This window comes from Panthera tigris, chromosome D4 (genome assembly GCF_018350195.1).
Source record: "Panthera tigris isolate Pti1 chromosome D4, P.tigris_Pti1_mat1.1, whole genome shotgun sequence".
NCBI lineage: Eukaryota > Metazoa > Chordata > Mammalia > Carnivora > Felidae > Panthera > Panthera tigris.
Window position 1 is genome coordinate 72,625,988 of NC_056672.1, and position 13,998 is coordinate 72,639,985.

Below are 13,998 nucleotides of genomic sequence, written 5' to 3' on the forward strand. Positions count from 1 at the left end.
TAAAAGAGCTTGTGATTGTGGTTGGTATTTTTTGAGGTTTCTCCACAGCCCAAGCTTCCCAGCTTTGATAACTGCCAATTCATTCACAGTATTTGGCTCCCACAGCCTGTACTACATTAATTCAGCTCTCTATGGTCACAATTGGAGACACATCTGGCTCAAGCCAAAGTGTCCAATATGAGTCTTCCTCCTAAATATTTAGACTCTAGTTTGTCTCCATTGGGTTTTTACAATGATATAAAACGAGTAATAGTAAAGTCATATCTTCCCTGTGTAAACAGAAAGTTCATCAGTATGAAGAACGAAGCATACATCCACAAAGAAGCAGAGATGTGAGATCACATGTTCTCAAAGAGACCATTTGTCTAATCCCAATTCTGGATGGCTTTCCAGTTCCTAGTTCTAATCCCTGGTAGGGTCAGGGTGACATATCCACCTTTAGGTTACAAGAGATAAACCTAAGTCCTTATAGTAAATTCCTTGATTTACTTAGGCTAGCCTGAGTAAATTTTTGTTACTGCCCTCCAAAGAGCCAAAATAGAGAAAATAAGGGAAGTCTACCAAGAAATACTGAACAGCTTATAGGTGACTAAGGGAATAAGCAGGAAAGGGTGTTCCAGTGCTACCACCTACGATCAATATAATAACGACATTCCTGTACTAAAACAAACAAACAAACAAACAACCAAAAAACCCCCGAAAAACTAAAAAACCAACCAAACAAAAAACAACCCTACAGTTTCTGAGTCCCCTGATGCTTTTACCATGATAAAATTCATAGAAATGAGACTTACACCATTTAGAGTTACAATGTACACATGTATCTGTTTTCCTACAGTTTGCTATGGAGCATACCTTTGTTTCTGTCAGGTCACTCTACTAATTACTAATCATAAATTTTAAGCTTATTCCCAGCTTTAAGTGATTGCTCACGTCCTTCCTTCCACACATTATACAATTACACATTTTAAGATACCTTCCCAGTGTGTGTTTTCCTTCTCTGAGTCCACCACCCACACTGACACATGGGGGCAATTATGTTTGTACCATTATGATCCAAACTCTGGTTGAAAACAATTGATTGAACAGTGGTAAACATAGGGCCCAAACTAGACTAATACTATTCTTTCTCCTAAGAATTTAGAATTGAAATTCAAAGACCTCTTTTAGCTAGGTATGGATACGACATGTGTAAAAATCCAAAAACTTAAGAGTTGGGACTACCATTTTGAGGCAGCTTTCTTCAGTTATGTGGGTGGAAAAGCAGAAAAAGCTTTAGGATGGGAATTAAACAGACTCAAAGAGAGAAACAGATGTAAGAGTCTCAAAGAATATAAGAAACTGAACAGCTGCCTTGGTCATAAAGGAACAACACATGGATAAAGTGAAAACCGGGATCAAACAGAAAAGAGTTTTAGTATTTGGATATAAGCCAGGAAACACCATTACTTTCATGGAGGACTTTGAAGAGATTAGTTCCCATGGGGTAAAAAAATCAATTTTTGTAGGTATAGATATAGTGGTATAGATATAACAGGGAGAGGTAGAGTTGCCAGCTGCTTTTTCCTTTAGGAAACTTTAAGTGGTACAAGCATTTTGGGGGAAAGGGTAGAACAAGAGCAAGACAAAGGTGGCCTCTTCCAATGTCCAAGGATTCTGGAGAGGATAGAGGCAAATCTTCTGGGAAGAAAGGGATCAAAACTCAAACCTTTCCCCTTGAGGTGTAACATTATAAGAACCTCTTATAATGATGAAGATTGGCCAGCAGGAAAAAATATAAAGCACTATGAGAGAAATTTACCATGAGGGGAAAAGATAGAATCTGAACTAGTGAAATGGTATAATAATAGGGTAATAATGAAGAGAGTTGAGTCTGATAGAGCATATGATTACAATTGTGAGCTTATCCTGGGGCGCCTGGGTGGTTCAGTCGGTTAAGCGTCCAACTTCGGCTCAGGTCGTAAACTCGCGGTCTATTGAGTTTAAGCCCCGCGTCGGGCTCTGTGGTGACAGCTCAGAGCCTGGAGCCTGCTTCCAATTCTGTCTGTCTGTCTGTCTGTCTCTCTCTCTCAAAAATAAATAAACATTAAAAAAAAAAAAAGACTGTAAGTTTATCCTGAATCTGAGAGAGTAACTAACACCTGAATTTTAAGCTAAAATGACTGAAGTATATAGCTCAATAGACTCAGCAAATCATTGGAAGGAATAGAACAGTCTTTCCTTGAAGCAATTCCAAGTACTATATAGGAAACTGAACTGAGAAGAAAGTCACTATAGCAATGACAAAGATGCATTAAATGATTCAGTATTATTTTTTAGTTGCAACACCAAGTAACAGTGAGAAAAGTAAACACAGCCAAAATTGGAGCCACTAATGGATGGATCGAAAACTCCATGAGGTCCCTTCATTCGCCATTTGAAGGACTAGTCCTTCTGGTTTCAAGAATTCGTGGAGAGTTGGAAAATTCAGAGGACACTTAAAAATATACTGTAAACATTCTGCTAAGTTGGGGACTATAGTGATGTAAATAATAAGTGAATATTTTAATATTTGGTGGCAACACCTAAGATGAATTACTTAAAAAATGAATTCAACAAATCAGCCTAAGAATTAGAACAATTTAGGCATGAGATAATGTAAAGCTAATTTGGGTGATGTCCGTGAGAAGTGAAGACAGCAAACAAACAAATCAGGAACTGAGGAGAGGATAGAAAAAGAGAAGGCAGAGAGCAAAGATGCACCGGAACTCCATGGTAGACAGGCCTTAAATCAAAGTAGACCCGGGGCACCTGGGTGGCTCAGTAGGTTAAGGGTCCGACTTCCACTCAGGTCATGTTCTTGCAGTTCGTGAGTTCGAACCCCACGTCAGGCTCTGTGCTGACAGCTCAGAGCCTGGAGCCTGCTTCAGATTCTGTGGCTCGCTCTCTGCCTGCCCCTTCCCCCCTCCCCTCTCTCAAAAATAAAATAAACGTTAAAAAAATTTTCAAAGTAGACCCTGATAAAAATATGGAAGGTGAAAGGAAGCTCTAATTTAGAAAGAAATATAAAGCTTTCCATTTCTGACACTCTGAGAATGAGCTTTCCTGTAAAGTAGGTAAAAATATGAGTGCAACACAAAGAAACTGGAGATTTATCTGGACAAGATAAATTTTTCTTGAAAGTCACCCATGTAGAATAAGTAGCTTGTATTTGCACAAATGATTCTTTTGAGGAAAATACAATAGAAAAAAAAAAAAAAGAACAGAGAGCAGAAGACAAAACCTTAGGGATACTTCAGCAAGTGGAAAAAAGAGAATCTGGTGAAATAAATGTAAAGAAGCACTTAGAAGATTAGATTTAAGTGGTATATAATTTAAGCTAAGTAGGCAAGAATTTCATGCTGATCGAAACTATTAAAATATGTGCTGGAAGGTAAGCAGGGGTTACTTTAAAGCCAGAAATTTACCTAGAGACACAAAATCTGTAGGATTTGACTGTAGAGGTTAAGGAGCAAATGGAAATGATGATTCATTATAGACCACAGGTCTGGAGCACTTTCACAGTGAAAGAAGGGAAGTGGAAAGTAATTAAAGGCAGGGAGCATCATGCCAAGAGATTTGGAAAGAGGATGGACCCAAGAAGGTTTGAACACATAAGGAGAGAAATGTATCATGGAGTCCCAGAACTTGACTGGATGAAGGGAAATATACTGAGGATATTAATAAAAAAGGAGATAATAAAAAACAGCACTGCTTTAAACAAGGTAAGCAGTGATGGGACTTTGAGAACAGCTAAGAGGAGTCACTGCTCCTCCTGGAAGCTGAGCAATGGAGAGCATAAATGAGGAAAGATGACTGACTATATATGGAAAGGTCAGTTAGGCATCTGAGGTATGGTATCAAAGGTTCAGAACTCTAGTTGTCACCTTTTTCCTACCACAATATGAATGGTGTGGCATACTGTATTACTGTTCCCTGTGGAAAGATTGTACCTCCCAGGCCCCTGCATGCCACTTGAATCCTCCCTGGAGAAGGGCTGTACATTCCTACCCTGCTGAGCTTAGGAGTGGCCAGGTGATCTGCTCTAACCAATCAGCCAATAAAATGTGAGCAGAAAGAGATATCTACCACTTCCATTCAGTAGTTTTAAGTCAACAAGTGGTTCTACTCATTCTTCTTTCCTTGTGACATGAGAGCAGGATTTGCCAAATAGGGACTGCTCTTTCGATGTAGGTCCAAAGGGTAATGTGGAATAGGGCTACAGCATGAGCATGAAACAAATCTTTCTTGTTGGAAGCCACTGGGATTTGGGGGTCATTCCTTAATGGAGCATAACTTAGCCTAAGCTAACTGATGCAAGTGGTGTAAGCAAACCCCCATACGTGAACACTGGCTTACAACTGTAGTGAACCTCATACGAGAACCTCACACGTAGACAGGTTCATAGACAGAAGGGATATTAGAATCTCCAAGGTTAGAGAATCTTTGTAGTTTGAACTCCTCCTCCCCCAGGAGAGGATATTTTTCAACTGCTACTCCTGGTTAAGAAAGAAAGGTCTCAAATATTTAAGATTTTAAAAATAAATTATTCATTGGGTTGGCTGGGTGGCTCAGTCGGTTAAGCGTCCGACTTTGACTCAGGTCATGATCTCATGGTTCATGAGCCCCGCATCAGGCCCTCTGCTGTCAGAGCGGAGCCTGCTTCGGATCCTCTGTCTCCCTCTCTCTCTGCCCCTTCCCTGCTCATGCTCACTCCCTCTCAAAAATAAACATCAATCAATCAATCAATCATTGAAGAATCGCAAAGTTACCACCAAAAAACTAGGAACTTACTTCCATTGGTTCCTATTTGCTTGGGTCTTGCTGTTTCACTGGGATCACCTTGTCTAGGTTTTTTGCCCTTCCCCAACCATGGCTCTTCTCCTTTTTCCAACTTGGAGATCATGTCTGGTTTGGGAGCTTGATAACCTGCTCATGAGAAATGGTACAAATTGAGTGTTAGGAAAACAAACATCCCAGAAATCAAACGCTAATATTTGGACTTCAGAGCCTTGAAAGAATTAAGAATATACGGCTTCTGAAATTTCACAATGGCTGCCCATGTACCCTATCCCAAGGAGACCTTCCATTTTGGAGACAGGGACACAGTATCTTGAGTTGTACCCAAAAGGGATCACAACTCTTTGATTCATAATAACCATGGCCAAATTTATCAAGAACTTCAGAGAGAAGGTATCACCATGCACACATTTTGAATTATGAAAGAACTGTTCTTACCCATTGAGGCAAGGCTGCTGTAGTTCTCCAGCATCACATCCTTATACAGGTTCCTCTGGGCAGGATCTAGTTGCTCCCATTCCTTCTGGGTAAAAGCCATAGTCACATCTTTGAATGTTACTGATCCCTGTAATAGCAATACTTCTATTCAGTCTAATGTTATTCACATTAGTGAGTGATTTGGACAAGATAATAATGATTTGTTCTTAGCTCAACCATTCAATTTGATCATGATGTTATAGTGGATACTAATTCTTTACTCAATTATGCATTTTTTGAGAGGCAAAAATCATATTAAGAAATGTCCCTATTATGGACTGAATGTTTGAGTATCCCCAAAATTCATACGCTGAAACCCTCCCCTCCAATGTGATGGTATTAGGAGACAGGGCCTGCAGGAAGTAATTAGAATGGGATGAGTTCATGAGGGTGGAGTCTCCATGAATAGGATTAATGCCCATATAAGAGTCACAAGACAGCTTGCTTCCTCTCTCTGCTCCTTCTGCCAAGTGAGGGTACAAGAAGTCTGCAACCTGGCAGATGGTCTCACCAGATCCCAACCAGGCTCACACCCTATCTTGGACTTCTCGCCTCCAGAACTGACAGCAGTAAATTTCTGCTGTTTATAAGCTACTCAGTTGATGGTACTTCGTTGTAGCAGCCCAAACTGACTAAAACAGTCCCACTTGTGAATTTGTTTATTCAAGACGATAAAGAGTGAAAAAAGTCATACAATTATCAGAGAGAAAGACAATTACCAAAACAAACAGAATCAGTCTTTACCTTTTCTTCTATAACAAAAAACAGTGGAATAGTGTTTATGAGGTAGAAGAATTGAGATCCTTGATTTTTAGAACCAGCCAAAAAATCACCTATATTTGGAAGCAAAAGTAATGTATTTTAGGCATGTAAGGATGCAGAAAATATAATACGTATATATTTTTGAAGTAAAGAAAAGGAGAGGGACAGGGAAGGAGGAGGAGGAGAAGAAGAGGAGTGATTTTTAAAAGAAGGAAAAGTGAATCAGAATAAAGATTTCAAGATTGGGAAGGACATAATGTACAAGAAAGAGCTGTGAATAATAAAACCAGTCAAATGTCGAGTTACATCCAAGTAACTTGATAATCTTCTTGTACAACTGTTACAAAAGTCATTAAAATCAAGAGTCGTGACTTAGAGGCACCTGGGTGGCTCAGTCGGTTAAGTGTCTGACTTTGGCTCAGGTCATGATCTCGCCGTCCATGAGTTCAAGCCCCGCATCAGGCTCTGTGCTGACAGCTCGGAGCTTGGAGCCTGCTTAGGATTCTGTGTCTCCCTCTCTCTCTGCCCCTCCCCCACTCATACTCTGTCTCTCAGAAATAAATAAATGTTAAAAAATTTAAAAAAAAAAGAGGCGTGACTTAAGAAAAATAAACAGGAATATAAGGTGGGGATGGGGAGAAATTAAAGCATGTTTAAGATCTCCTCTTATTAGGCAGGTGAGAGGAGGAGACACAGCTCCTGGAGAAGTTTGCCACTAATGAATACACGCTTGAACAGATTTGTTTCACATTGAAAAATAACTCCCTACCTCCATAGACCACCAATCAATTAGCTGTGTATGTCACCAATCTCTGACCTGACAAACCTCCAGTCATGGACATCTAAGAAGTCCCATCATTGACTGTCACTGGCCTCTCAATCACTGATAGACTGATCCCAACAAAGTCCCCTATCAGTAACAGCAACAAATCTCCCCAGTCGCCCCCACACACTCCAATCACAAAATCCCACAGGTCTCTCAACTATGGATACCTAAAGAACACATCAGTCTCTTCTCTGATGCAACCCCAAATCCCGACTCTACCAGTCCCCAATCACTGACACCAACAGACCTCCACCAACAGTGGCATTTACAGAAACCTGAATCAGTACCAGCCAACTTCACTATACCTTCAATCTCTTTAGCCATTCCCTTCACCTGCTTGCTTTGCCTGAAATCTACCTTCTCCTGAGGATCCTGCTCCCTTACAAGGCTCCCTGCTGGAGGAGGTTATTTGGTTTGGCCCAACCATGACTCGTGTACCTCATGGCCTGAAGTTGAGGTCAACGATAACTTTCAACTATTCTTCATTCATCCTTCAAAATCCCTATCATGTTTAGAGTACCACCAGACTTCAACCCATTAACCCTCCATTTCAACGATTAACTAGAAGAACTCACAGCCTCACCATATAGTTGTACTCGGAGCTACGATGTAGTACAGCTAAGGAAAAGGTGCATGGGGTGAAGTCTAGAGGAAGCCAGGCACAAGTATCCAAGAGTCCTCTTCCAGTGGAGTCACACGGGACACACATGATTCCTCCAGAAATAAATCGTGAGAACACGTGTGAAATGGTGTTTCCCAAGGAAGCACCGTAGAGACTCAGTGGCGCTCACGGGCACCCTCTGCCTGGCACACACAAAAGTCCCGGATCCCCAGAAGGAAATCAGGAGTTCAGCATAAACCGCATTGTTTACATCGTTTAGTTTATTAAATGTTTTATTTATTTTTGAGACAGAAAGAGACAGCGGGCGGGAGGAGGGGAGGGGCAGAGAGAGACACACACACACACAGAATCTGAAGCAGGCTCCAGGCTCAGAGCTGTCAGCACAGAGCCCGACGCGGGGCTCAAACTCATGGATTGTGAGATCATGACCTGAGCCGAAGTCGGACGCTTAACCGACGGAGCCACCCAGGCGCCCCTACATAGTTTAGTTCAGGCACAGGGAGCCACTGTTATCATTTCTGGGAATGGTGCAAAGCCTCCTGCAGTCTAAGTTCTCAGATGTCAGCCAAAGGTCAACCTTGCAAGCAGGCTTTTCTAAGGACAGCTGTCAGGGGCCACTTATGTCAACTCTTCCGCACAGTAATTCTGCCTCATTCACTGCAGACCTGAACACGAGCTTCCTCTTCCCTACAGCTCCTCCACTAACTGCATCAATGCAGACGAGCCCTTCCACACCCTGGCCTTTCTCTTTCCTGACTCCAACAATCTTTTCTTCTACCCAAACTCAGCCACTGATTCGTCGCCCAGGCATTCTTTAGACCCTTGCCACATACATTACAGCACCTCTAAAATCTCTACTTAAAACACTGTCCTGCCAGCTTACTTCTTCTAGTACCTTCCATGTCAATATTTCTCCAAAGACATTCGGCCCTCATACCCATCGATCCTAACCATTTTTTCACAATCTTCCATTGCCACGCAGCCTTACTTTTCACCTGTCCTGTTTAGATTTAGTTCTAACACCATACACACTCCACGGAAAACAGCTTTCACTTCCTTGCCCCTCTTCTTCTCCACTGTACTTCCCTAGCAAAGCCTCAAACTTAAACCCAACTTAATCTCTGCCTGCAACCTTGCAGTTAAACATTCCAAAAGAAAAAAGTCAAACAACTGTGCTGACTGGACTCACTTCAAATTTATGACACATATCTCAAATGGGCACCCAATACTGAGAGCTTCCTGTTCCTCTTTCCAAGATGATTATTCCAAACATTCTCCGCTTTCTCTCTGAAATCTGCAGCACCTACTCCTTTCCCACTGTCAGCTGATGAATCTGCCTTACACTTTCAAAGACAAAATAAATGTAAGTGAACAAGAACTACCTTGCCTTGTTACCACCAGTTCCACCAATCTGTTTCCAAACCCCTATCAATCTGTCTCCTTTCTGTTGAAACGGAAGACGTGTCCCTTCTGTCACTGAAGGCCAGTTTCTCCACTTATGCTTTGGATCCTATCCTCAACTGCTTTCTTGAGGATTTCACCCCCTGCAATTCACCTCTCTCTTTTGTGCCACCTATTGTTCCCTTTCTACTGAATCGTTCCTATTGACATACAAAGTTGCCTTAATATCATTCATCCAATGAAAACTGTCTCTTAATCACATGTCCCATCCAATGCCAATTTATTTGCTCCTTTTACCAGCAAAACTCCTGGTTTATACTCTGTCTCTATTTCATCACCTCCATTCTTTCAACTCATTCCAACAGGATTTTGCCCTCATCGCACCACAAAAAAAACCTCTTCTCAATCAAAATAACCATTGAGCTACATCTTGCCAAAGTCAAATTCTCTGCAGTGATAAGTCTGGGACTCACAAGAGCTTATGACACAACGGACTCGCATGGTCTTGAAAATCTTTCTTCTTTAAGCTTCTTTGACATCACATTTACAATTTTCATCATATCTCAGTGGCTACTCCTCATTCTCCCTTTTTTTCTGTTCTTTTCCAAACCTCTAAATGTATGAGTGACCCAGAGCTCTGTCCTTGGTCCCTCTTTTCTTCTCTATCTGCGTCCTCTCTGCAGGTGACCTCATCCAATCTTATGGCTTCAAGCACCATCTTTATGCTTGATGTCTTTCATTATGAATTCTCCAGCTCACACCTCTCCTAATTCTAGATTCATGCATCTAATGACTATGCAACATCTCTACTTGGGCATGTAATGGGCGTCTTGATGTGGCCAAAGCAGAACCACTGTCATCCACTCTGGCTCCCATTTATATCCACCAAATCTGGTCGTCTTCAACACAACCCTTTCGCAGAAAAAGGAAGCACCCTTTATCGGGTTCCTCAAGCCAAAAGTCTAGATGTAAAATCTTGATTCTTCTCTTCCCTCATGTTTCATATCAGCTCATCAGGAAGTCCTACTGGCTCATCTCTAGATGTATTCTGAATCTGATTTTTCATTCCCTTGCTACGACCCTATTCTAAACCATCATCATCGCTTCCCTTTCACTATTCAATAAACTCCTAAAGGACCTCTGCACACAGACAGGGACAGTCCGGTCTCCAACTACCACAGGCACCGTAATAGACTCCCATAGGCCACACATTGCCACACACCTCCCCAATCTCTGACACACCACGAAGCCATTTCTGATCCCCACAGCCTTCCAAACCATGGCCTTTCGGACCACCCTTCCCCCCCCCCCCCCCGCCCCCCGCAATCACTGTCATCGCAGATACCTCGAAACACGGATTTCCTTAAACTGTGGCACCCACGGACCGCGCAGGCCCCCCATCACTGCGCCACAGATTCCCCCAGCACGCTGACCACCCCTCCCCCGCCAGAAGACCCTCCAGCCTCGCCTCCAATTCCCAAATCGCTCCTCTCAGAGACCGCGGCCACCCTCCAATCACGGACCCCCAACTAGCCCACCGCGGACCGCCCGGCCGCCCCGCCCCGCCATCGCGCTCACCGCGGCGCTGCCCCCCGGCTCCGACACGGCCATCTCCGCGGCACACCCGGCCCCTTCGGCCGTTCCCGCACCCCTCCTCCGGCCCACGCTCTCCTGCTTTGTGAGGATCGGGTCGCAGGCGGAGGCCGACATGGCGGCTGCTCGAAGCGCGGCCTTAGCGAGCCCGGCGCCTGCGATGGCGGCGCCCCTGGGTATCGCGGGAGGGCGCGGCCATCTTGACCGAGGCTCCGCCGTACAGCGGGGGCCCCGCGCTCCCGGCGCGCGCGCGGGCAGGGGGCCCCGGGACGCCGCGGAGGGTCCCGAGAGCTGAGATGCGAGGGGGCAGGAGGCGTGCTCCGGGACCCACTGCACGGTGCCTCGCGGCGTTCGACACCCCAGCCCCGGCGTCCGGAGGCTCGGCCACGCAAATGCAGAATTCGGAGTCGCCTTTCTGAATCCGTCCCTGCAGCCAGTTGCCGGGAACCCCGCAATCACGAGGCCCAGCGCGGAATCCAGACAGCCAGGATAGTAAGAGAGACTGAGGAGGAAGGAGAAAAGGCCCGATCGCTCAGACACCATTGTTTCATAGGGAGAGAGCACTAATCGTCCAAATACACGTCTTTACCTTTACGGTATAAGAACAATGAGGGGAAAAAAATGAAGCAGCAGGTTCAATGAACACATCACTCCTCAGTGAGGTCAGCTGAAGCCAAATAATCAAGCAATTGGAGCAGAAATAATTTCTCAATGAGCTATTTGGTGTACCGACGCCGTTCATTTAACAATTATGTGTTGAGCTTTTACTTTGTGCCGGCTAAGTTGCTGTGCTATGCTAGGTAATGGGGAAAGAGTGGAGACCCAGATGGAAACAGCCTTTGTTCGCCCTGATGGAATTTACAATGGGGCAGCGGGCTTGTGAAGTTATCCCAAATACGTGGTTGCTTTTTCCAGAGTCAAACACACCCTGTTTCGCACCTTCCATTTAGATGAGTGAACAATTAGTTATCCCTCAGCAGTGGCTGCATCCGTTCCCCTCGCGGGCTCGATCTTTAGTCTGAATACAATTCTCAGTGCACCTTCGCTGAGCTCTTGAGACTCCTTAGGCCACCTAATTTCAGGACACTTTTCTGCCTAGTCTCCCCATCCTATTATTGAAAAAGTTTTTCTAACAATAATTTGTTGTTGTTGTTCCACAAATCACAGTGGTGTGTTTCTCATTTATTTTCCAACTATCCCAACAATGCTTTCCCCAGTCTTGTGGCATCAATTCTAGAGCCTAGCAAAGTCTGTTGTAAATATTGTGATAGGCAGAATTCGAATATGGCCCCCATTATCTCTGCCCCTGTTACCACACCTTTAAGAGATCCCCTCTCTTTCAGGAACCTGTGATCTCATACCTATATAAGATCCCAAATGAGTTGATTTTGAGTTCATAAAAAAGTGGAGATGATTCTGGGTGGACCTGACCTAATCAGGTGAGCCCCTGAAAGAGACTGGACCCTTCCTGAAGTCAGAAATTACAAATAGGAACAGGCCTGCGGAGGGGCCACACAGCAAGAACCTGAAATCAGCCTCTCAGAGCTGAGAGTGGGTTTTGGTCTACAACGAGCAAGACAACAGGACCTCAGTCCTCAACAGCAAGGAAATGATTTCTACTAACATTCTGAGGGAGCTAACAAGCATATCTTTCTCTAGTGGACTCTTTAGTACACAACTCAGCCAGCAGCTTGAATTGAGCTTTGTGTGACCTCGTGTGGGGAATCCAGCCATGCCACCATCAGACTTCTGACCTACTGCAACACTGAGATAATAAATTTGTGTTATTTTTGAGAGAGACAGAGACAGAGTGTGAGTGGGGGAGGGACAGAGAGGAGGGAGACACAGAATCCAAAGCAGGCTCCAGACTCTAGGCTGTCAGCACAGAGCCCAAAGTGGGGCTCGAACTCATGAATCACATGAACCAAGAGATCATGACCTGAGCCAAAGCCCAACGCCCAACCGACTGAGCCACCCAGGTGCCCCTGATCATTTCTTATGCAGCAAAGACTCAGTGAAAAGTGAAGGTGGGGGTGCCTGGGTGGCTCAGTTGGTTAAGTATCCGACTGCAGCTAAGGTCATCATCTCACAGTTTGGGAGTTCAAGCCCTGTATCGGGTTCTGTGCTGACAGCTCAGAGCCTGGAGCCTGCTTTGGAATTTGTGACTTCCTCTCTCTCTGCCTCTCTCCCACTCACACTCTGTCTCTCTCTGTCTTTCAAAACTTAAAATAAATGTTAAAAAAAAAAAAAAAAAAGGGACACAGCCCTCTTCCCTGTGTTCCAGACTGAGCATTTTTCTGTCCTTGTACCCTGGATGTGAGCAGTTCCTTCCCATGCTCCTCAAATACAGTCCTTACTTAAATTGATCTGATGTTACAGTCCCAGTGTTCCAATATTTACATTAAAAAAATAGCTCTCTAGCGTCTGGGTGGCTCAGTCGGCTAAGTGTTTGACTTCAGCTCAGGTCATGATCTCAGGGTTTGTGAGTTCCAGTCCATTGTCCAGCTCTGTGCTGACAGCTCAGACCCTGGAGCCTGCTTTGGATTCTGTTTCCCTCTCTTTCTGCACCTCCTCTGCTCACACTCTGTTTCTCTCTCTCTCTCAAAAATAAACATTAAAAAAAAAAAAACTTAAAAAAAAATAGCTCTTTCATTCTGCTTACAACTAATTCAGAAAGAAGAAAGCCAGGCCAGTTTCTGTGGGCTTATAACATAGTATTCCTTAACATATGGAAACAAATTCCAACAAATCTATACACGGTAATGCTGTTCTAAATTGGAACAGTTCTCCAAGCCCCCCTAATTCTAGTAAATGACCAGTATTCCTCAGATACCCTTTGGGGAGCACGGTATTGAGAGAAAGAAATGGGTGGAAAAGATAGGAGAAACAGGATAAGGACATTCGCTGCACTGAAGAGGAGGGAGAGCAAGGAAGAGAGAATGGCAAAGACAAAATGAGGTAGTAAAGTCACTTGGTGGGAATAGGATGGTGACCAGAAACTCTTCAATTTAGAAAAAAAGTTCCATCATTTCTCCACATGGCAGAGTGAGTCCATTTTCTAATTCAGGACAAATAGGAAAAGAGAACATCTTACAATTAATTTAATTCTGTAAATACAATAAGGATCAATTGTGGATTGCTATTTACATGAGAGTTTCTGTACATGGTAAGACATTTTCAAGTGAGTAAAAAAGTCATAATATCAAAGAGACCCCTGGAAAAGTGTCTCTGCTTTGGATCAACTCTATTATTTCCTTTGCTATCACCTGACCTTACTGGATATATATATTTTAGGTACCTGAGTTTCTAACTCTGTCTCCTAAATTAGCCTGTATGTTACTTGTTAACTATGTAGAATTTCTTACGATAGTCTCTAGGAAATGTCCTACAAACCCTATTAAGGTTTTCCCAGAAAAGGAAAGAGAACTGTGTGATCCCGTGTATCAGTGCCTCCTCATTCATTCAATAATCCAAAAAGCAATAAGTATTGATCGGACAT

General features: G+C 43.7%; 1 protein-coding gene across 2 annotated transcripts in view; it reads right to left on the reverse strand.

The window, feature by feature from the left end:
* Positions 1-10,877, reverse strand: part of ZFP37 (ZFP37 zinc finger protein) — a 45,869-nt gene extending 34,992 nt beyond the window's left edge. The window contains exons 1-4 of one of the 2 annotated variants that reach the window (XM_042963973.1): positions 10,485-10,561; positions 6,040-6,128; positions 5,257-5,383; positions 4,813-4,947 (exon numbers count right to left, since the gene is read on the reverse strand). In XM_042963973.1, the coding sequence (XP_042819907.1) occupies positions 4,813-4,947; positions 5,257-5,356 (235 nt within the window). In that variant the 5' untranslated portion in view covers positions 5,357-5,383; positions 6,040-6,128; positions 10,485-10,561. Of the gene's footprint in view, positions 1-4,812; positions 4,948-5,256; positions 5,384-6,039; positions 6,129-10,484 lie in introns of both variants that reach the window. The other variant, XM_042963980.1, reaches the window with a different exon arrangement.
* Positions 10,878-13,998: the final 3,121 nt, after the last annotated feature.